Genomic DNA, 23,771 nt, shown 5'->3' with positions numbered 1-23,771 from the left:
AACTCCAGGCGTCACCCAACCGCATTAATGGGAAGCAATCAGCTGCGTTTTTGCTAGAGTGCCGGTAGAGGCGCTTTTCCGATAAATGCGGTAAACGTGATAACAGTGTAAAGTAACGGCGAAGGTTACGCTATGTGATCGTAGACGGCGCTCGTGTTCCACGTGTTTTTCACATATACAGCGGCGCCGCCTACACCTATCCACTCGGAAACATCATGCGCAGCACGGGTTGAAAATGCCAGTCAGAAAAAAAGAAGTAAACAGCTTGAAATTTGTATGGTGGCGTAATAAATTCTCTGTTACTGTAATGAATCCGGAAGAAACGCATAGGTATAATGATTTTGTTTCTAATTTACAACTTTTTGCCCCAGGGTACAAATCGTTGCGATGCGGAACAAGCACCGACGAACCGACGTGACAGCTAGAACAAACAAATTCAAATTTGTTGTCCGCGATGCCATGATGAAAAACAGCCAAACACTACCGCCACCTCTATAACGGTTCGCGTTGATTTGCAAGCTTGACCCCAAACCCCCGTGTGTTCATATAGAAAGAGGTTCGCGTCTGCGCTAATTTGACAGAAGGGTTCGCTCGGTTTGCTGGACGACCGTTAAATGAGGGGGGACAGTTTTGAAACACCACTGTCACGTCGGTTCGTCGGTGGAACAAGTGCAAGCCAGCGATTTGTCCATACAAGAAAAATGATTTTACTTTTAATGTGGTAGCGCCATCTCTGAGAAAAACAAGCTTTGATTTCTTACTATAGTAAGAAATCAAAGCTTGTTTTTCTCAGAGATGGCGCCACCACATTAAAAGTACAATCATTTTTCTTGTATGGACATACTCCGTACTTTTCGGTACGGAGTATGCTAGCAAACACGCGTACTTCGATGTTTGGTGTTTGATGTTCAACACAAGTGCGAGAAAACGTACACAAGTTTAACATGAGTTGAGTTCGTGGGAAGACTGCACCACCATACAAATTTCAAGTTGTTTACTTCTTTTTTTCTGACTGGCATTTTTCACCCGTGTTGCGCATGATGTTTGGAGTGGATAGGTGCCAGGCGGCGCCGCTGTATATGTGAAAAACACGTGAACACGAGCGCCGTCTACGATCGCATAGCGTAACCTTCGCCGTTACTTTACACTGTTATCACGTTCAGTGTTGAAAAATTAATTTCGTCATATCTAAATTCAATCACCTACAGCTCATTTTAGAAGCTGATCCTGAGAATATGGTATATGAAAAACTTGTGCAGCTAGACCAGTTCTGCAAGAAAGTCACGGAAAAACTGCTATTTTTCGAATATTTAAGGTAAATGTCACGGACTACCTTCGAAAAACCCCAATGATATTCACGGTGAATATCATTTGGCATTTTTCGAAGGTAGTCCGTGACATTTACCTTAAATATTCGAAAAATAGAAGTTTTCCCGTGACTTTCTTGCAGAATGGACTACCCGCTTGGCGCACACCCACAGTTGATCAGTAGGAGTAAATCCATTTTGTTTTGTATGGTGAAAAGCATCTAAACTTGAATGAATTAACTACATCGGCTGTTTTCCTACTCTCCGCATCGACCAATGTGGCGCTAGCTTCTATGCGCGAAAAATCGCTAAAAGTAAATCGCAAAAATATTGTATGGCGAATAGCATCTAAAGGCAAATTTATCAAAGTGGAATACATTATTCGAAAAAAATATTTGGTATTGGTTGTGCACAATGGTGACCACTATTAAGCCTACCAAATATTTTTTCAGGAAAAGCATTCTATTTCAAGTAATTCAAGTTTAGATGCTTTTCACCATACAAAATTAAATGGATTTACTCCTGCTGATCAACTGTGGGCGTGCGCTAAGCGGGTAGTCCATTACTTGAAATAGAAAGCTTTTACTGAAAAAAATATTTGGTAGGCTTAATAGTAGTCACCATTGTGCACAACCACTACCAAATATTTTTTCGAATAATGTATTCCACTACGATAAATTTGCCTTTAGATGCTATTCGCCATACAATATTTTTGCGATTTACTTTTAGCGATTTTTCGCGCATAGAAGCTAGCGCCACATTGGTCGATGCGGACAGTAGGAAAACAGCCAATGTAGTTAATTCATTGGTCTAGCCGCACAAGTTTTTCTTATACCATATTCTCAGGTTCAGCTTCTAAAATGAGCTGTTGGTGGTTGAATTTCAATATGACGAAATGAATTTTTCAGCACTGATTCACGTTTACCGCATTTATCAGGAAAGCGCCTCTACCGGCCCTCTAGCATAAACGCAGCTTCCCATACTGTCGCGCTCGTATCTTGAGAATCCAACTACATAGAAAAATGTTGTCTTCAGCAAAGTTGATCAGGACATCAAGAGCTATCCGATAGTAAACTAGTTGGTTCTAGGTCTATCCGTTAGGTGGCACTAGTGAGTCCTAAAAATTTAAACCTCTGTATCTCAAGAATCCGACTACATAGAAGAATTTCTCCTTCGGCAAGGTTGATCAGGACATCAATAGCTATCCAATAGTGAACTAGTTCGTTCTGGGTTTGTCCGTTAGATGGCGCTAGTGAGTCCTAAAAAATTTAAACCTCTGTATCTCGAGAATCCGACTACAAAAAAGAATTCTGTCTTCGACAAGGTTGATCAGGACATATACTGCTATCCGACAGTGAACTAGTTGGTTGTAGGTTTGTCCGCTAGGTGGCGCAAGTGGGTTCTAAAAATTCTGAATTTCTATAACTTGAGAATCAGACTACATAGAAGAATACGTGAGCCGTGAAATACGATCACGCATCATCAGTAGAAGTCGTTTCTACTGTGAGCTCCGGAAAACTGAGATAGATGAGAATGAGATGTGTAGAACGCTAATAAGCTGGTCCCTTATAAAAATGAATCATAAACCATGCTCAAAGAACACTTGCAAACACTTGGAGTTTTCAAATGATGAGTGCTAAGGATAATCTTTAGCGCTGTACAAGATAACGGTGTGTGGCGGCAGAGGGTGAGCCACGTGCTCGCTACGCTTTGCGGTTGCCAAATCCAGAAGGATACGGTGGGCAGGATATACTACTAGAATGCCGAATATCAACTCATTATGTATAGAAATTGTTAGAATGATGCATATTGGAATGCCTAAAAACTGTTGAAAATTATCCATTGATAAACTACTATTAGATTTTTATTAGTTATTACTAATGATTACATTGTAATCTCTTTCTGGAACATTTCAAACTGAAAATTGCATCATAATCAGTCATCTAAAATAGATTTACATAGCTCATAAAAATAACGTAGCTGCGCAAAAAAAGAAAATAGAAAAATATTTTTTCAAAGTTTCACGTGCATATGCCCCACTGTGTATTAAAACGAAAATTTCACCGTAGATTTCCGTTCAAATGACTGCAATAACATTCTTTTATGGGGTTGAGGTACTCCAGAAAAAATCAGACATCTACTGTGATTGTGGCATAATTCGGGCGTTAATGGGTTAAACTTTACAGTAGTTAGGCAAGCCGTGAAGAAAGCAGAAAACTTTAAATATCCTGACGAGTTGCAGCCCAGATAGCGTCAGAAAGCAAAAGAAGGCTGTTACGGGATCAAAGGCATACAGAAACCTTCGGAGCAGCTCACAACTCAAGGGGTTTGGTGCGTGTGAGATTTAAGATGTACTGAATAAAGCTGTGATAAAGAGAATGATCACAGCGGGCGATTTGAATGTGATGCGAACTGTCAAGCAGGCAATGTTAGCATCCCTGCTTGCGTAGCAACAACTCCAGCCGTCACCCAACCGCCACTTGCGAACCGACGTCAGCCTGGGTAAGTTGTGTGTGCTGCACGTGAGGGGTGATTCCATCCCAGTGAAATACCAAACTCCATAGTTCGAATCAGCTTTTAGCTGAAAAAGTAATATTTATTAGAATAACAAATGATTGAAATAATCGGTTTTATCATTATCCTGGATTCTTTCAATGTATGGCTGTATGTATAATATATGTGGACTAAACTAAACCAAGTAAAATGTATTCAAATGAATTTTTGTACTTATTTACAAAGAATGAATTAACTACATCAAATGTATTCAAATGAATTTTTGTACTTATTTACAAAGAATGAATTAACTACATCGGCTGTTTTCCCACCGACGAACCGACGTGACAGTGGTGATTCAAAAGTGTCCCCCCATATTTAACGGTCGACCACCGAAGCGAGCGATCGCTTCTGTCAAATCAGCGCAGACGCGAACCGTTTCCTATATGAACACACGGGGGTTCGGTGTCAAGCTAACTAATCATCGCGAGCCGTTATAAGGCTATCTGACGTTTGATCACTCTTCTCTTTTTAGCTCCCGAGAAGGATTGGTTTGTTTTCATACGGAAACGTTTCCGTATGAACATATTAAACAAAAAATTGCTATCATGTGCTGCTGCTTGAGAGAGAAGGGTGATTATCGTTAGATTGCCTTATAGAGGTGGCGATAGTGTTCGGCTATTTTTCATCATGGCGTCGCGGACAACAAATTTGAATTTATTTGTTCTAGCTGTCACGTCGGTTCGTCGGTGGTTTTCCTACTCTCCGCATCGACCAATGTGGCGCTTCTATGCGCGAAAAATAGGCTAAAAGTAAATCGTAAAAATATTGTATGGCGAATAGCATCTAAAGCAGAATCTAAAGGCAAGTTTATCGAAGTGCAATACATTATTCGAAAAAATATTTGGTTGTGGTTGGGTACAATGGTGACCACTATTAAGCCTACCAAATATCTTTTCAAGAAAAGCTTTCTATTTCAAGTAATTCAAGTTTAGATACTTTTTACCATACAAAATTAAATGGATTAACTCCTGCTGATAAACTGTGGTTGTGCGCCAATCGGGTAGTCCATTTATTTTTTATTTATGCTATGTAACTAATGTAGTTACATGTAAAATACTACTCGAAGTTTTAAAACCTAAATCACAAAGCGTTACTCAAACTTTTTCCTCGGCAACCCCTACTATCCTCAAACATCCATCTGATCCAAAATCCAATTCAAGTGATAGCCAACCATCACCCCCACTCCGGGCTGTTTCGCCTCGACGCTGCAGAAGCCCGATCCCCCAGAGATCACCGCGAACAGCACGAACCGGTAGTTTTTGCCAACCGGCACCGCAGCCTGCATCGGTCCTCCAGAGTCCCCTCGGCAGTGCCCCTCCGAGTGCTTACCCCTCACACAGCACGTAGCCTCCCCTTCGCAGAAGCTAGTCCTCCTCACGATGTTCAAATCTGCCTCCAGCAGAACCGGCGACGGTTCCTGGCGCTCGGTCATACCCCATCCCGTCACGGTCAGCTTGGTCGGTTTCAGCATCAGCAGGTTCTCTGTCAGCGGAAGGCAGATCGGGTAGATCTCTCCCTCGCTCAGGGCCGCTTCCTGCTGAAGCCGAACTAGGGCAATGTCGAAATCCGCATCGCGGCCATTGAAGTTGTCGTTCGCTATAAGTTTATCGATGCTGTAGTCCCGAATCGGTGCGGCGCATCCACTTTCGTCGCAGTCCGGGTTAGCTTCGGTGTCGTACTCCCCCAGTCGGACGGCTACGGGTTTCGTAGAACCCTGCACGCAGTGGGCCGCCGTCAGGACGTACCTCGAATGGATCAACGATCCGCTGCAGAGACTTACGAGGCCATGCCGCTTCTGATAGAGCAGATTGGCCATCCACGGATTCTGGCCCAGGCCGGCTTCGCTTCCTTGCAAGATTCGATTGGTGAACGGGACCTTACCACATCGGGACAGTCCCAGTTTGGCTGCCTTCGGGTTCCGGATGAAGACGCTCTTCCGTTTGGTGGAGGGTTTGGCGCAGCAGATCGAATGACCACCGGAGGCATCCGATTTGCAACGACTGGCATGCACAAAGTCGGCCAGCTTGCTGTCGCGTGTGATCCGTGAGTCCAGGAACGCTGCATGAATGCCGTCACAGTGGCGCACCGGGACGCATAGGCCGGGCTTTCCGTTTGGGTCGTGACACGGAGGGAATGCTGTGGATGGAAGAGTTGGATAAAAGTGGTTTTAGTGATATAATGTTGAGTCGTCTTGAAAAAAAGGAAAACCATTTTAAGAGAATTTACATGTATTCTTGCAAGCAACCACCCTCATAATATATAAGACGACACTAACGTTCAAGCGTACCACAATGGGTTCAAACAGTGCCCTAAAAGGCAGGACCCGGCCTATATCCTGCGATGGAAGAAGGGTTAGGTGATCATTCAAGGTGAACAGTGTTTACTGAATTCAGCTTCTCGATTTGAGTTCGACAAGCGATAACTAAGCTCGACCTAGAGTTGACCTAAGCAAGAGCTTCAATAGCATGCCTGAATATCTTAACAGAAGTCTAGCGTAACATTTGACGCCAGCACCTACTCGACCTTCGAAAAGGCCATAAGTATAACAACCTAAGTAACACACATGTCACAGAAGAGTCACGGCGGCGCAGGTTTTTGTTGTGTAGAAGTCATTGTGACTCACTTCTAGCAAGTAAGTATTTATTTGTTAGAAGTGAGTCATACCCAAGTAACCAAGCTTTTGAAGCTGTGTTACGTTTGCCAGACACGAATGCCACATAAGTGGTAAAGTGTCTTTAATAAATATTAATGATAATAATATTTTGAAGCTGTACGTATTTCATCCCAAGCAACACACATGTTATAATATAGTTACGACAGCGCATGTTTTGGTTGTATAGAAGTTTATTTTACGTTATTTCAACACAATGTTGGAATTACGTAAAATAAACTGCTATACAACCAAAACTTGCGCTGTCGTAACTATATTATAACATGTGTGTTGCTTGGGATAAATAACGCACATATATTGCCATGCATTACTCTATATGAACCATTAAAGTTGTATTAAAGTGGCGCCACTATTGTTGAATTACGATTATACCAGTATAATCGTAAGTCAGCAATAGTGGCGCCACTTGCCACTTTATTTCAACTTTAATGGTTAATGTAGAGCAATGCATGCCAATACATGTGCTTTAAATATGCAATACGTACAGCTTCAACAGCATGGTTACTTACACAGTTAGAAAAAAATCACCGACTTCGGTAATGTTTTACCGAAATCTCAACCGTTAAGTTTGTTTTACAGGAAAAATTCGGTAAAGGTAGCAACTTTTACCGAAGTTCGTTAGAGTTTGACAGATAAACGATAACATTTTACCGAAATTTGTTATTTTTTTACAGAATTTTGTTAAAAATCTATTACCGAACGCTCAGCGGTTGAGATTTCGGTAAAAATTACCGAACGCGATTAGCTGTGTAGGTAGTGACTTCTGCGCAATAAAAACCTGCGCTGCCTTGATTCTTCTGTGACAAGTGTGTTACTTGGGAAACAATCCCATCTAAAACACACCTCTCTCCCCGGGAAGAATTTCGTGGGAAGTATCTTAGCTGGAAAATTGCAAGCTCGCTTACAAGGTCTCTTTAAGGAGTTTTAAGGTGCATTTCAGGGGGTTTCTAGAGCCTTTAAAAGGCGTTCCAAGGGGTTTTAGCGGTATTTCAAATTGATTACGGAGATTTCAAAGGCGTAACAGTGGGATTATGTGGGTTCCAGGGGCGTTTCGAGAGATTTCAAGAGTTTTTCTGAAGGGGTCTTATTGACCCCCTGGAATCCCCCTGAACCCCCGTGAGATCTCCTGAAACGCCCCTGAGACTTCCAAGTACATCCTGAATCGCTCATGAGATCTTTCGGTACACGCCTGAAACGCCCCGGAGCCCCCTGAAATTTCATGGTACTCTCTGGAGCCCTCTGAAACGCCTTTGAGTCTCTTGAAGTGACCCTCAGGACCTCTATTACCCCCTGAAACGCCCTTATAGTACCCCTGAGACCCCTTGGAGCTCCTTGAGACCCCTTAAACACTCCTGAGATCTACAGATACCTTCTGAAAGTTCCTGAGGCCCCCTTTAAATGCCCTTCAGATCCTTTGGTACCCTCTGAAATGCCTCTGCGACCTCCTGAAACCTCCTGGGACGCTCTAAAAAGCCCATGAGATTCCCAGAAACAGCCCTGAGATCCAGCTAGCATCCTGGCTCCCAGCTTAGTGTTCTGTGAGCACTTCCTCAAATGTTCGTAGAGAGCGTCCTCTGAAAATGACCATGCATTCTTCATGAGTATATGGTGTGGCATGCTCTATTCCCAAAGGTACATAGTTCCTCAAGTGCTCTGTTCGAATTTTCGATTGCAGTTACGATGACATGCAATTCGCGGGCAAATCTGGCTGAGACATCGATTTTTGTGAATCGATTCGAATCGTATCAGCAGAATCGATTCACCGATTTAATCGAATGCTTTGAATCGATATTATGAAATATTCCAAAACTATAAAATAATTCGTTTGCTGCATGTAGTTCAAGTTCATGGTATGTTTTATTTGTCTAAATAAATTCTGAAAAAAAAATATATAAATAATTTTGAATCGGAAGAAAAATTCTGAGATCATGAGATTCCCCAGGAGTTACTCTAGAATTATGAGAGAGATTTCTTCAGAATGCTGAAAATACACCAAAATCCTGTGCGACATTATCTAGAAAAAAAAAGACTCTTCCGGTATCTTGGTGGGAATTCTCTCTGAGTTTTGTTAAGGACTTTCCTAGAATCCTTAGAGAGATTACCCGAGACGGATTGTCTCAGAGTCTCGTGAGGAATTCTCCCAGAATCCTCAGAATCCTAAGATAAGGGTTCCCTTGGGATTCTCCCAAAATTTTTCAGAATCCTAAGAGGGATTATCCCAGAACCCTGAATAGGATTATCCCAGAATCCTTAGATGAATTCTCCCAGAATTCTGGGAAGAATTCCAAAAGCGGTTCTTCCACATTCTTGAAATAAATTCATCTAGAATACTGAGAGAGATTCTCACAAAAAAAAGATATTTAGATTCCTAGGATAGTTCCCCAAGAAACTTAAAAGAAATGACCCTGAATCCTGAAAAGGGTAGCTTAGAACCCTAAGAAGGATTACTCCAGGATCCCGAGAAAGGTTCCCTCAAAGTACTAGGCGGGATTGCCAAAGAAACCTGCGATATACTCTCACAGAATTCTGGGAGATAGGACCCCAGAATCTTGAGAAGAATTCTTCCAGAATCATTTTAAGTATTCTCCCAGATTTCCCAAAACATCCTGGGTGAAATCCATTAGAATGCTGAAAAAAATTCTGCCAGAATCCCGAAATGTATTCCTCAGAATTCTACGAGTGATTCCCCAGAATCTTGAGAGGGATCATTCCAGATTCTTGAGAGAAATATATCTAGGAACCTAAGAGAGACTTTTCCGAAAATCTGATAAGGATTATCCCTGGAACGAAGACTTCTAGAATGGACTTCCCCACCATCTTCAGAGGGATTCTCTGGAATTCTGAGAGGAATTCTCACATAAAACAAAAAATTATCGCAAATTCCTGAAAGACATTCCCCTAGAATCTTTTAAAGGAGTCCCCCAAACTTCCGAAAGGGATTGTTCCAGAACTCTGAGAGTTATTTATTTAGAATTAAGAATTCAAAATACTTCAAACTATTACAACAGAATCTCAAGAAAATTTCCCCATATCTTGTCAAGGATTTTCCCTGATTACTAACCCTTCCGTTACCAACCCCTCGCTAAATTTTTGAATATGATTCAATACCTTCATGCGACACCTCGAACTTCGTGATTCAAGGAACATCCGTAAAACTGGTTCAAAGGTACTTAGTGACCAGGATGGACTTTCAGGCATATTTTTCTATCATTTTAGTTCATTTAGGTCTGAACACTAAACTGTTCTCATATCGAAAATTCACTTTTTCCAACATGGCCAACTCCAATGACCCATTTTGATTCTGGAAGAACTCCGAAACCAGGTGGCCATTCCAAAAATCCCAGGCAAATCCCTAAATTAGAAGGACATGCACTTCTTGTGTCAAAATTTGGTTGAAAAATACTGGAAAACAAAAATGTTATAGCGAAAAGAGTGTTTATTCGCACTCTCGTTTGGAGGGGTTGGTAACGGAAGGGCTAAGAGGGATTCTCCCAGAACCCTGCAAGGAATTTCTTGGGAGCAACTGTTCCAGAACGCAGAAAACTGAAATCTACTGGGATTCTCGTAGAATGCTGAGAAGGATTTCTTTTAAAACCTATGCGAGGGATTCTCCAAAATCCAAATTTCTCCAGATAATTCTGCCCAGAATCTTGTGAGAGATTTTTCAATAATTAATAATTCTGAAAGAAATTGCCCTAGAATCTTGAAAAATAAAGCCAAAGAACCCCAAGGATTTCTCCAGAATTATGAGACAAGTTCCCCAGAATCTTGAGAGAAAATTCCCCAGAATCCTGATGGGGATTACCCAAGAAAGTCCGAATTTTCTGAGAATCTGGGGAAGAGTACACGCAGAATACTTAGTGATATTCCCTCAGAATCTTAAAAGGATCTTACGCAGAATCCTGAGAAATTTCTAGTGATCCTGTGTGGCATTTCCCCAGAATCCTAAGAAATAGTCCCCCAGAATTTTGAGAGGAATTGAGAGGAATTTTAGAGGAGTTCCTGAGAATCCTGAGAAAGATTTCATCAGAATTCTGAGCGGGATCCTAAACGAGGGTCTTCCAGAATTCTTAGAGGAATCAGCCCAGATCATCCAGAAATGTCTTATAATCCTGAATGCGATTTGAACCTTGGTAGGGACCCCTGGTAGGAATACCCCCAAATTCCTGAAATGAATTCCCTTAGAATCCAGAAATTCCCTAGAATTCTGATAGGTATTTCCATATAATAATGTTGAGAAAAAATCCTCCGGAATTTTTAAAGGGACTCTTCCATAATTCCTAAGGGAACCTTACTCTAAAATTCTGTGAGAGATTCCTCCAAAATGCTGAAAATTAACACACCAGCATCCTGAGAGACCTTATCCCAGAAAAGAAAGGAAAACTTTTCAAATAGGAATTCTCTTTGAATTCTATTAAGGATTTCCCTAGAATTCTGGGGGAGATTTCTCCAGGAATCTCTCAGAATCTTTAGAAGAATTCTTCCAGAATCCTGAGGGACTTCTTCAGATACCCAAGATGGATTCTCCCGGAAGAAGAGAAGTTTTTCCTCGAGATTCTCCCAGAATGCTTAGACGGATATCCCCAGAACTGAACTGATAGATTCTTCCAGAATCCTGAGAGGGATTCTCTTAGAATCCTGAGAGAAATTCTCCTGCAGTTTTGAAAGACATCCCATTAGAATCCCCAGAGATTGCTCCATAATACTGAGAGGGATCCTAAGAGGGGATCTTCCTTATTATTAAGAAACATTCATCTATAATTGTGAGAGGCATTCTAAAAAAAGGTTCGGAATCTTTTCAGAATCATTCCAAAAAAAGAAATTTCATATTTTTGAATCGAAAGAAAAATCGAATGTAAAAAATCGATTTGGTCGATTTTGTGGGGCCTCAACATCGATTCAAAAAATCGATCGAAAAAATTGATTGGAACAAAAAACATTGATGTTGCGAACATCGACTCAAAATTACCCAACGCTAGGACAGGTACTACGGAAAATGCGGGACCAAACGCAAGAGATGCAAGAGATGGATCGTTCAAATGCCGAATGCTATAAACAAGCTAAGCTAAATTGAGAAATCCCCGAAGACACTGCTGAAGGAATCCCTAAATGTACTTCGGAAGGAAGCCTTGAAGGTACCCCTGGAGGTGTATTTCGAAAGGCGTTTCCATATGCGCCGGATATTGTTTCTGTGCATCCTGGAGGATTCCCTGAAGCACTTCCTGGTTGAAGAAACTCTTTAACCCTAAAAGGGATACCTTCATGGCCTCAGTTTCGTCACCTCGCTGAGTGTGTTCCATCAAAGACGAGCTCTGGAAGGCGCCTGGGGTCCAATGGATCCCAGGCATCCCTTTTAGGGTTAAAAAAGCATGTGAAGGAGGTCTTGTAGAAATTTGAGAAGAAAACCCTGGATGAGTTCCTGACTAAAACTCTCCAACAATTCCAGGAGAAATCTCTTACTAGAAATAATAATAGAATTACTAGAATTACTGAAAAAATCCGTGAAGAAATACCTCGAAAAATTCCTGCAGAAATCATCAAAGGAGTTTATAAAGAAATCCTTTAAGGAATTTCAGGAAAAATCCCACAAAAAATTCTGGAAGAATTCCCTGAAGGAGTTGCTAGAGACATCTCTCCAGCAATTTTAAGGTAAATTTCTCAAAGATTTCCAACATCCTAAAGTAATCCTCGAAGATCCCTTAGAGAAATGGCTTCCGGGGGATCCCATGAAGGAGTTCATGTAGTAATTGCTCAAGCAATCTAGGAAAAAATCTCACAAAGTTTTCCAGGAAAAAAAAACCCTGTAGGATTTTTTGCAGGAATTCCTAAAGAGATCCAGGAGAAATGTCTGAAGGAGTTCTTGGACAAAATTTCTCCAGAAATTCCAAAAGAAGCACATCAAAGCATTCAAGGAGAAATCCATGAAGAAATTCTTGGAGGAATCCCAGGAGTTTCGGATAGCATCTTTGAACGAATTTTTGGAGAAATTCCAGGAGAAGTACCTCGAGGAACTTCAAGAGAAATTCTTCAAAGAATTCCTGGAGAAATCCCTGGAGGAATTCATTGGAAAATTGCTGGAGGAATCTTTGAAGGAAGTGCTGAAGAAATATGTGATGAAATTCCTAGAGGAATCATTAAAGACATTTCTGGAGGAATCCCTGAAAACAATCTTGGAGAAATCCCTGAAGAAATTCTTGAAAAAACATAAATAAATTGCTAGATCATTTCCTAGAGGAATTCAAAGAAAAAATCTTAGAGGAATCTCTGAAGGATTTTCTAGAAGAATCCATGAATTAACGGCAGCATAATTTTTTAACAAATTTTTTTGAGGAATATATGAAGGAACTTCTGAATGAATTCATGAATTATTTCCTGGAGAAATGACTGAGGAACTCTCTGAATCAATCCCTGATAGAATTCCTGGAGGAATGATTGAATAGTTTTCTGGAAGAATTTCTGAATGAACCCCATGAGGAACCCTTGACGGAGCTTCTAAAGGAATCCCTGATGGAAACTCCTGGGACATTCTCTGAAGAAATTCCTGGAGCAATCCAAGAAGAAAATCACGGAGGAATCTCTAGAGGACCTACTAGGAAAATCCTTGAATTAACTTCAGTAAAACCTCCTGAATTCTGGAAAGATAGGCAGGTTTTCTTCTGGTAAAGCATCACTCTGCGAACGATCTTTGCAGACAGCTAATTTGCTGATGCTTTTATTAATCTAATGCTCTCTAAACTCGCAGTTCAGGATTGCCAGAGACGTTGTTTCGGTGTAAATTTCAAGGAGCTTCTAGAATATTGAATTTTCCGATATTTAGTTTATTCCGACAATCGAGTTTAGGTACATTTCAAACCATGCCCGGCATAGAACTTAATTTCCTTATAGGTCCAATTAAGTTATCCAAGACTAGAACTGTTGAACGTCTTCTTATTTTTGTATTGGTATCCAGATCCAAAACATAAAGAAGGTGATAGCAACGGTTGGGTTGGGTTGCCAAATATACCATTCCACTGTTCACCGGGAAGATATTTAGGTTGCAATTTCAAATCCGATTTAGCAACGATGCCCTACGTTATGCTGGGGGTTGCCAATTTGGGTTTAATCTCGCATTGGTGGGCATCGTCTTAGACCTCCAGGTACCCCTTGAGACTTCCGAAACGCTTATGTAACCTCAGGGTAAAACTTTGAAACGCCTATGGAGCCTGAAAAACCCCGGAGACACTCGGAAGTGTCCCTGAGACCTCCTGGTGCCCCCTAAAGCTCCCTAGAACGCTCCTGAGATCTCCTGGTACCCCCACGAAACTCCTTTGGGCCCCCCTGAAAAGCCCCTGAGACCACTTGAGGCTCCCTTAAACGTCCCTGAGAACTCCAAATACCCTCGTGAGACTCTCTGAAACGCACTTGAGACCTCAAGGCACATCCTTGAAATCCCCTAAAACGCACCTGACACCTCCAGGAACCCTTTGGAACTGTTTTGGAGCGCTTGAAATGCGCCAGAGCCCCCTGAGACTCCTTGAGTGACCCTGAGGCTCGCCGTTACCCCACGGGTCCTCTGAAACTCCCTGGAACCTTCTGACCTCTAAAATCCCCTGAAGCGCCTCTGAAATCCCTATATTCCTCTTGAAACATTCCTTAGGCCCCCTAGAACGTTCCTGAGACCTCACGGTACCCCTTGTAATGCCCCCGGAACTCCTCTGAAAGCTCTTGGTACCCCCTGAAAAGCCACTGACACTCCCCGAAACATCCCTAAAGCGACCCGGAGAAATCTTTATCTTGAAGACTTAAAGCACTGCTAAAAATCGGGAGTCCCTTCACGGCATGTGCACTCCACGGATGAAGGTGGAACTATTCATGATGGGATGAGTTATTCGTCATAATTGCATCACTTACATTCTTACATTTTTAAACCACCTCCTCTCAACAGGCGGTGGTGCCGTCGGTGGCGATTGACGTTCTGTCGCTGTGTACAACATGCGAGCTTTTTTAGGGCCAAGAGAAATTCACTGGGAACCCAAAAAATGAAGGTTTCCACAAGAGGCATCAGGAGCGTTTCAGGGTTTTTTTTTCAGCGAAAATCAGAAGCCTTTTAAGCACGTTCCGACAGGTTTCGTTGACGTTTTAATGTGATTACAAAAATTTCAGGGGCATTTTAAGGCACCTCGGAGACATTTCAAAGTTACAGGCGTTTCGAAAAGGGTTTCTAATTTTAACGGCGTTTCGAGAGGATGAGGTTTTGAGGCATTTCAGAAGTGCTTCTAGGGTTTTCAGGATTATTTCAAGGGTGTTCCAAGAAGTTTCAGGAGCACTTAAAATGGATTTCTAGGATTTAAAAGCGTTAGGATTGTGGGGGTTTCAGGGGAATTTTGAGGCATTTCAGGGGCATTTTTAGCGGTTTTAAGGATCCTTTTTTTCTACTAGAGGGGTCCAAGGAGCTTTAGGAAAATTGATATATTGCGCTGAAGAGTTGATTGATTGGTGTCCAGTCGATCAACTTTCCAGTGCGGTTCTTCAGATGTGTGCTCTTGATAATTTAAGGTGTGGCTTCGTGGCGCTCCAGGGTATCAGGGGATTCTCAGGGGGTATCAAACAGGGGCGATGCTGCATGTGCTGCAGAGGCGTTTCAGTGCAGTGGTGTACCCTGATGTCTCAGAAGCGTCTCAAGTGGTCTCAAGCGGCACCTGGAGGTGTCAGGGGATTCTCAGGAGGTCACAGGGGCATTTCTGGGGGTTTTCATGTGGTTTCAGGGCGTTTCAGGGGGTACAAGATGATCTTAGGGTAGTATCCGGTCTCAAGAGCGTATTAGTGGATGTCAGGGGGTAAATGGAAGTTTCAAGGTCATTTCACGGGGATTCCACGTGATTCCTTGAACGCTCTTTAAATCTTGAGACCCCTCTTGAAAAAAAGTGTTTCAAGGGATGCAAGGAGTTTTTTTTTTCATTTATTTTTCTTCGTGAATTTTAAATAATGCTAATTTTTCACACCGGTGCCAAGAGGTCTTCAGATTTGTGGACTTGAGAATTTGAGGTGTGGATTCGTCATATCTTCACCTGAAGTGTCCTTGAGACCTCCTGGTACCCTTGAAACCCGCTAAAACGTCTCTGAGACCTCCAGGTACGACCTGAAACTCCTTCAGACACCTTGAACTGCGCTGCCATCGGATGTCACATGTTACATTTCGACATTTTTGAGGTTTTTATGTCAAACGTCATACTTTGAAACATATTTTTGAAATTTTTTGTCAACATATGAATTTAGAGGTAGCTATCGACTGAGTAATCTGGAAACCTGGGACGATTTTCGGCTTGGCAGTCGCAATTGCAATCATTTCCAACGACGATTGTGATTGTGTTGTTCAATTATGGCCCTCTGTTAATTTTCAACTTCTATTTGATTTCTCTCGTCGCACACTTGCGATTCTATCCACCGTTTCTTTCATTACTTTCGTTACTCCCTTCTTCTTTGAGTAGTATTAAGTTCACCGAGAAAAGCCAATAAAATTCAATTATACTAATAATATTCGCAGAATTCGGTTCGCGCTTTTAACAACCCTATCAACGGCCGTTGACGGATTATGCTTTCACAAAACATTTCAGAACGAATGCGATTAACACTTCTAATTCCCTGAAGAAGATGTAATAAACATTGAAACGTCGGATGAAGGAGAATATCTGATCGTTTGATTGCAATTGCGACTGCCAAGCCGAAAATCGTCCCAGGTTTCCATATGAATTTATATATAGGGGAACTTTACGTATTCTCGGCAGTTTTTTTTCTCTTCGTCGTGGGTTTTTTTTTTAAACCTGTTGGTCTCAGAGTTGGCCTCAAATCCTTCCCAACCAAGCTGAGTTATATGCTCAAATTTCAGGCCATTCGGCCCACAAAAACCCCCCATGACGAAGAGAACAAACCTGCCGATTATACCCTTCGTCACCCTATTTAAATAGTTGAATTGCGTTGAAGTCAATCAAATGTGACAATAGCCGAAGTTTATTTTTAAACTTCAAATGCGTTTTTCTCGTGTATTTCTATTGTAACATGTGACATTTATGCGTCCGAGGGCAGTGCGCGGTGCCCCCTAAGATCCCTTGGCGCATCCCTGGGGCCCATTGAGATCTCATGGTACCCCCAGAAACCCTCTGGGCTTCAAATGAAACCTACTGGGCATCCTGAAATGCTCTTGACATACTTTTTAGGCAAATATTGTTCCGAAAAACATGGCAAATTACTTTTTGTAATACAACCTGATAGCATTGACTTTAACCCTAAAAGGGATACCTGGGGTCAATTGGACCCCTGGCGCCTTTCAGAGCTCGTCTTTGATGGAACACACTCAGGAGGTGACGAAACTGAGGCCATGAAGGTATCCCTTTTAGGGTTAAAAGCGTCGAATAAAGCGTTTTCTTCGTTGAAAATAAGCAATTGAATTTCATCCATTTCCCCACATCACGGAGCTGAGAAAAACTGTGACAGCGATTTCAAAACGCAGCCACTCGCGCGCACGGTTTGCTGCGATCATAGATTCAATTCTAGAAGTGTAGTCGGCGTCGGTGGTGTAGTGGTAAGCGTGGTTGCCTCTCACCCAAGTCGGTCGGGGTTCAATTCCCGTCGACGCCGATGGGATTTTCTGAGACATAAAATCCGTGATCAAGTCTTCCCTCGGATAGGAAGTAAAGCCGTAGGTCCCGGCCCATGTGTGGATGGGTTCGATATGTAGGGTCCTCAGGTGTGGTGGCTGTCTTCCTGGGGCGTCGGAATTTAAGGCTTAGCTCCTAGACCCAGCCGACGTAAAACACAACTGGCGCCGAACGGTGCTAGTTGGCCAGAAAGAAGGAGAAGAAGAATTCTAGAAGTGTCGACAAATTAAGCTGAAATTCATAGCCTGCCCCAATGGTAATGCAATACCATAACATAGGAGTAATAGAAAATTGAAAATTTCTTGCAAAACAACAAAACCATACATAGCAGGGCAAAAAAGATATGCATAAATTAAAAGTGTCTAAGAATAACCTGCATAAAAAGGTTAAGTTTATTTAGCATAGGTCAAGTAGTGTATTTGTAGCTCACTATGCATGTTTAAGGTAACTGACCAATATGCATATGGGAGAGTTATGCGCTTACAAGCATCAAATTCCATCCCACTTCTACGGTACCGTAATCTGGGGGGAAGTTTATGACTATGGGATCCACACTCCTTCAATCGCTGAGGATGATATATATCTATCAATGCTGTGAGTGGTGTTGAAGACGTAATGATAATTTTTATGCCCATTTTTCTGAAAACACAATGAACTCTTTCAAAGCATTGCCTCCCATCAGCGCCATGTATACCAGATTACTCAAAATTATTCTTTTATTCATTAATGTTAGGCTCATTGAACTTGTCTTTGAGAAAACAATGTTTAGCATAAACTTCATTAGAGAAAACAATTGTTTTTGCTAAAATCAAACGATTTTCAAAGAATTGCCGTACTTTTGGGCGTTCAATGCGGGTCATTATGTAATTTACTGCACACTTAATTTGGAATACCGTGTTTGGTAAATTTTTGACGAAAATAGAACAGCTGTATACAGCTCTACTGCTTTGTTTACCTTTTGCACCAGGTTTTGACAGTTGGTGTACTGAGCCTCAGTAAAACCGATTACCGAACCTACCGAAATAATTCTGCTGTTCTATTTTCGTCAAAAAAGTGCTGAACAGGCAATTCAGGATTGAGTGCGTGTACTTTATTTTATTATTTACATTACTTACATTTTATTTTGAATACCGTGTTCGGTAAGTTTTCATGAAAATAGAACAACTAAATGTAGCACTAATGGTTTGTTTACCTTTTGCCACGCGTTTTTGACTGTTGGTAATTGGTATATTGAACCTCAACACTATCGATAACCAAAACTACCGAAACAGTTCGGCTGTTTTATTTTCGTCAATAAAGCACCGAACAGTCAATTTAGGATTGAGAGTATAGTTATAATAATGTTTAAACCATATTTCGATTTAGTATCATCACATTCAATTTGCTCATTAACTCATCTGTTGCAGTTTCTTGTAAGATTTTCGTTTACGTTACTTGATGCAGGCCCCTTCAGTACATGTTTGAAAAAAAAATATTTGGAATCTTATGCAAATATACACGTAGAAAAAACTATGTTAAAATCAAAAATATTTGAGGTAAATTCAAATAAATTGGCAATTTATTCAGGCCACAAAAATAAAACTGTTTGGAGCAAATCGAACGTCACATTTGAAGCGTATTCAATCCATGTTTGAAACAAAAATGCATTTTCTGACAGATTATGTTAGAAATAAATGTAAATATTTTTGTTTTTCTGTGGCAGGTCGGCCCTACGGAAATATTTGTTTACACTTATAAAGTCATTTCCTTCGCTGGAAAACCCACCTCCCGTGTTGTACTTTCAATGCCAACATCATGTATACATCTATCAGATAACATAGGCTCCCGAAAACGGCGGGATTTCGTGGAGACTTTCGGTGAATCTTGCCTTTTTTGCAGGAGGAAATCTTGTTTGATGTTGCAGTTGGAACTTGTGAGTTTTGTTTATGTTCTCGACGGTGGAACGGGGGGATCCTCAATGGGTATTGTCGAGATAAATGTGTAAATTAGTTCCTTACTGAGAACTTGGAAGAAAGCTAATAAACCTCACTTTCTACAGAATTGAAGCATGTTTGTGACCTAGCCCACAGATATGAGTGTGTAGGGTTCACTTAGATAAGATCAAAATATATCAATATCTATGTGATCTATACAGGGTGTTAGGTTCCTAAGTGCAAACTTTTTAAAGGGTGATAGAGGACCATAAATGGTGAAAAAAATTATTCTACGCATATGGTCAAATCTCAACCGTTACGTAGTTATTGAACTCCCCATGTTTTTGACTCTTATTGCCTTATCTGGCAATAACTTTAAAATGGTCAAACTTTTCGCACTTTTTTTACCCTTATTCGAAAGGTTATTGAATTTTCTTTCAAATGGCATCTTTGAACCGATTGGTTCAGTTAAATAGCTAAGATTTCTTGAGCAAATAGCCTAAAAGTTGTGTGTTTTAATTTGTTTTTGTCAATTATCTTTGAAAAATGCGTAATAATTTAAAATTCTTTCTTTGGCAAAGTTGTGGCCCTTGTTGTACTCTACAATTCGTTCTTTGATATCAAGCTTCTATCTCTTATCGTTTTCTTGTAATTTCGATTTAAACGTTGCATTTCATATCATAAATTTGCAATCTTCATGGTAAACACTTTTTTGCGCACTGTGCCGTACATTTAAATCAAAATTGCAAGAAAACGAAAAGAGTTAGAAGTTTGGCGTCAAAGAACGAATTGTAGAGTGGAACAGGGGCCACAACTTTGCGAAGGAAAGAATTTTAATTTATAACGCATGTTTCAAAGATAATTGACATAAACAAATAAAAACACACTATTTTTAGCTATTTTGCTCTAGAAAACTTAGTTATTTAACTAAACCAATCGATTCAAAGATGCCATTTGATAGAAAATTCAATAATCTTTCGAATAAGAGTAAAAAAACTGCGATAAGTTTGACCATTTTAAAGTTACAGCCAGTTAAGTCAATAAGAGTAAAAAACATGGGGAGTTCAATAACTACGTAACGGTTGAGATTTGACCATATGCGTAGAACAACTTTTTTCACCATTTATGTTCCTCTATCACCCTTTAAAAAGTTTGCACTCATGAACCTAACACCCTGTATATACCGTAAATTCCCGGTATTAGATAAAGCGTTTTTTCCCAGTGCGGTACAGTCATGCCTTTTGTACGAATTATATTGCAACAGTTTTTACAAGTGCGTATTAATAATAGTGCGCGCGAAGTGATACGGGATTGCATGCTATATTTACTATCTTCCCTCTCTTTCTAGCGATTTGCCTCGCGATTTGAAAGATACTAATCTCGAGTTCCATCGCACTGACGTGACTGATACCAATGACCAGTCACATTTTGCAGTGCAAGTGAGCAAGTATAATGCTTGGTGTAATGCTAAGTTTTTCCTCCATAATAGGAAGTAGAATTTAAAATTGCGATATTAGTAGCCACAGATCAATGACGGATATTCCCACTGCCATCCCGTGGTACGTCCATAAATCAATCCGATGATGTCTTCAGAGCACTGAAGACATCATCGATGCGCACAGAGTGCGCTGAAGTCATTTTGATGCGATTCAGCACTTTTAATCATGGCCCACCACAAACAAACAGACGTAACACTTCGAACATTTTTCGATTTACATCATAGTCTCGGAAACATGTTCGCCCAATGCTATAAAGACTGAGTTTGGCCAACCATCAACTAGGTGGCGGCAGTGGGCAACAGAGTTACCCATTGCTCATGTGTACATAAATGTGACAGCGAGTCTCCCACCAAATTGTCTCCCAGCTCTTCAAAATCGCAGTGTGCTGCGCTGCTAGGAGGCTCACGAAAATTTGGCGGGTGCGAGCTAGGCACATAGCTCCCGGGGAGCTCGTCTCATGCGCTGCGTGAGCTGTTGGTATCTAAGGTGAAAAACACCTTCTTGGTAACGAAGAACCTCAACAACTTTTTTCCATACACAACACAAGTGTCTGGTTTGTCTATGCGATACGACTAGGCACTCTCAATGTAAAGGTTAAGGTTTCAATTCTCGTTCGTTTAGGAAGTTTTTGTCGTGAAATTTTCTAATTTAATCAGCGCATGAGACGAAGCTCATGAGACACATCTTGAGAAAAATGAGGCGCACAACTTTCAGGCTCAAAATGTACTGTGCTCCTGGGAGCTTGCTTGCAATGTGGCTCCCGTACATGGGACTACAGCACGTGTACATCAACTCTGGTGGGCAACCGTTAAACAAAAACTTTGCAAGTGCCACAGATGACCAGTTGACCAACTATTACATTTAATAACAATCCATTCAATCGATGTACGATGGGAATAATCAGAGTGTTACGTCTGTTTGTCGGCACTGTTCAGTAGAGAGCACAATGCATTTTATTACCCGACTGAAGCTTGTCGCTATGAGCACCTAGGAGTATAGTACTTCTGTCAAGAGACTGGGTAAATAGAGCCATTAAACCTTTCAACTGAGTACTGAATCTATCGGCTTGCAACTATTTTCCACTTACCGTTTTTAACTCTCAAATTCCGTTCCTCATTTTTCTTTGGAGTATCTGCTTTCTGTGGCTCGCTAACGTATGCATCAGGGCAGCAATAGAAATCCTAAGAGATTGTTTTGTATGTAACAACCATTTGGTATAAAAATACACTCGAAGTTGTCGTTGCATCGCGACCTAACCCACCTTTCCATCGGCGTCACTAGGATAACACACATTCTCCATCAACTCCTTATCGTAGGCGGCGTTGCGTCTCAGCCGTTGCTCCAGATACCGCTTGATGGGCGTGCAGTGTTCGGGCCCAACGCATCGCCCATCCAGAGGTTCCTTTGTTGCGGTAAGACATCGCTTTCCCATACTGGTGCTCTCCGGGACGCAACAAACCCGTGGCTCTTGGCCTGACTCGTGACACGTCCGGGACCACACGTGCTCGTACAGGGTTTCATTCCGGTAAACTGCTCCCGATTCGATGGCATTCTGAATGTGCGGGCAGTACCGTACCGGTACGCAGAGTTCGTCCGAAGAGCGACACTTTTTGGCGGCGGAAGCTGAAGAGTGGTTAGAACAATCGTTATCATAGATGCACACAAAGGTAAAACTAGACAGATTAACTCACTTTGAAGAACAAGCACCGTACACACTAGAATAACTACTTTGCACACCGTAATCATCTTCCCACGTAATAAGTTCACCATTATTCTTGAAGTACGAAACGTTGCGCAACGGAACCTTCGCAACGGCTTTCTCTTGGATACTGGTTGTTTCCCTCAGAGAGCGCGTCACTTTTATAAAATATCATGTCATTCGGTGGAGAGCGAGCCCCCATTGAGTCAGATGGCAAACACAGCGCGCACCCTCATGTATGTATACTATAGTTAGCGTACAAGAGGACTACTGCGCAGGAGAATCCCCCTTTGCCGGCTGGGACCCCTATACGGCGGACGACAAACACGCGCTCGCGGGTGATTCCCCGCGTCATTTTTTTTGTCGCATGCGACTTATTAATTATAGCGTAGACTGGAGCGCTGGGTTGAGCGCTGTGCACTGAGGGATGTTCAATAGTGGGTGAGTTTGCAAATTAGAGCTCGCATGATAACAGAGTAGGCGGTTTTACACTTTGCCGAACTAGACGATTTCAATCCGTCCGTCGTTAGGGGAACTATGTATTACTAGAACCAAAGCAATCGAAAACCAATCCGGTTAGGGAGAACTGACGTTTCGCCGATTAACGCTCCGCAATCGATAATACACACAATCCCAATCGAATGCTTGGGATCACGCCCTAAAAACGGTACGGGAACTGGGGACAAGATGCCCATGTTAAGGATGAAGCTAATTTTTATAAGAAAAACTTAACAATACATACATGTGGAGATGTGAAGCAGACCTGGTGTGATGGTTAGAATACTTGACTATCACCACTATCACGCCGAGGACCTGGGATCGTATCGACAAACTCGCAAAATGTGAGTTCTTCCTTCGGAAGGGAAGTAAAACGTGGGTCCCGAGTTGAACTAGCCTAATGCTAAAAATCTCGTTAATACAGATAAAAAAAAATGGCACCAACATGACAGCTTAGCTTAGCTAAGCTTAGACTGACTGCACATATCTATGGTTGCTACTCCGTGATTGACCCGAACCAATGACAGTTGCACAATGAATCAACTGAATAATGAGTTAACTACATCGGCTGTTTTCCTACTCTCCGCATCGGCCAATGTGGCGCTAGCTTCTATGCGCGAAAAATCGCTAAAAGTAAATCGCAAAAAAATTGTATGGCGAATAGCATCTAAAGGCAAATTTATCGAAGTGGAATACATTATTCGAAAAAAATATTTGGTAGTGGTTGTGCACAATGGTGACTGCTATTAAGCCTACCAAATATTTTTTCAGTAAAAGCTTTCTATTTCAAGTAATTCAAGTTTAGATGCTTTTCACCATACAAAATAAAATGGATTTACTCCTGCTGATCAACTGTGGGTGTGCGCCAAGCGGGTAGTCCATTGACTGGGAGTGGTCAACATTCTCATTGTGCACTCTTCAGAGGCTCTCTTTAACGGTACAATAACGGCGCCGGCCACGTCCTTGCAGTCAGGTTGGAAGGGGGAAGGAATGT

General features: G+C 41.6%; 1 protein-coding gene across 1 annotated transcript; it reads right to left on the bottom strand.

Moving 5' to 3' along the window:
* Positions 1-3,864: 3,864 nt before the first annotated feature.
* LOC109402465 (CLIP domain-containing serine protease HP8) lies at positions 3,865-22,516 on the bottom strand. The gene is made up of 4 exons (XM_019675153.3): positions 22,272-22,516; positions 21,842-22,203; positions 21,668-21,761; positions 3,865-5,999 (listed from the first exon to the last, which is right to left on the bottom strand). The coding sequence occupies exons 1-4, from the start codon at positions 22,348-22,350 to the stop codon at positions 4,990-4,992; spliced, it is 1,545 nt and encodes a 514-aa protein (XP_019530698.2). The 5' UTR covers positions 22,351-22,516; the 3' UTR covers positions 3,865-4,989.
* Positions 22,517-23,771: the final 1,255 nt, after the last annotated feature.

Source organism: Aedes albopictus, chromosome 1, assembly GCF_035046485.1.
Source record: "Aedes albopictus strain Foshan chromosome 1, AalbF5, whole genome shotgun sequence".
In the NCBI taxonomy this organism is placed as follows: domain Eukaryota; kingdom Metazoa; phylum Arthropoda; class Insecta; order Diptera; family Culicidae; genus Aedes; species Aedes albopictus.
The sequence above is the reverse complement of the archived record's forward strand: the minus strand, read 5'-3'. Positions and strand labels throughout refer to the sequence as shown.

What these genes read in the sequence shown, in the direction of transcription:
- LOC109402465 (XM_019675153.3), bottom strand. Translation starts at nt 22,350, where the DNA reads ATGGTGAACTTATTACGTGGGAAGATGATTACGGTGTGCAAAGTAGTT. An exon ending in TACGGTGCTTGTTCTTCAAA is followed by an intron (nt 22,204 to 22,271) that starts GTGAGTTAATCT and finishes ACCACTCTTCAG; the next exon opens with CTTCCGCCGCCAAAAAGTGT. An exon ending in GAATTTGAGAGTTAAAAACG is followed by an intron (nt 6,000 to 21,667) that starts GTAAGTGGAAAA and finishes TTCCATCCACAG; the next exon opens with CATTCCCTCCGTGTCACGAC.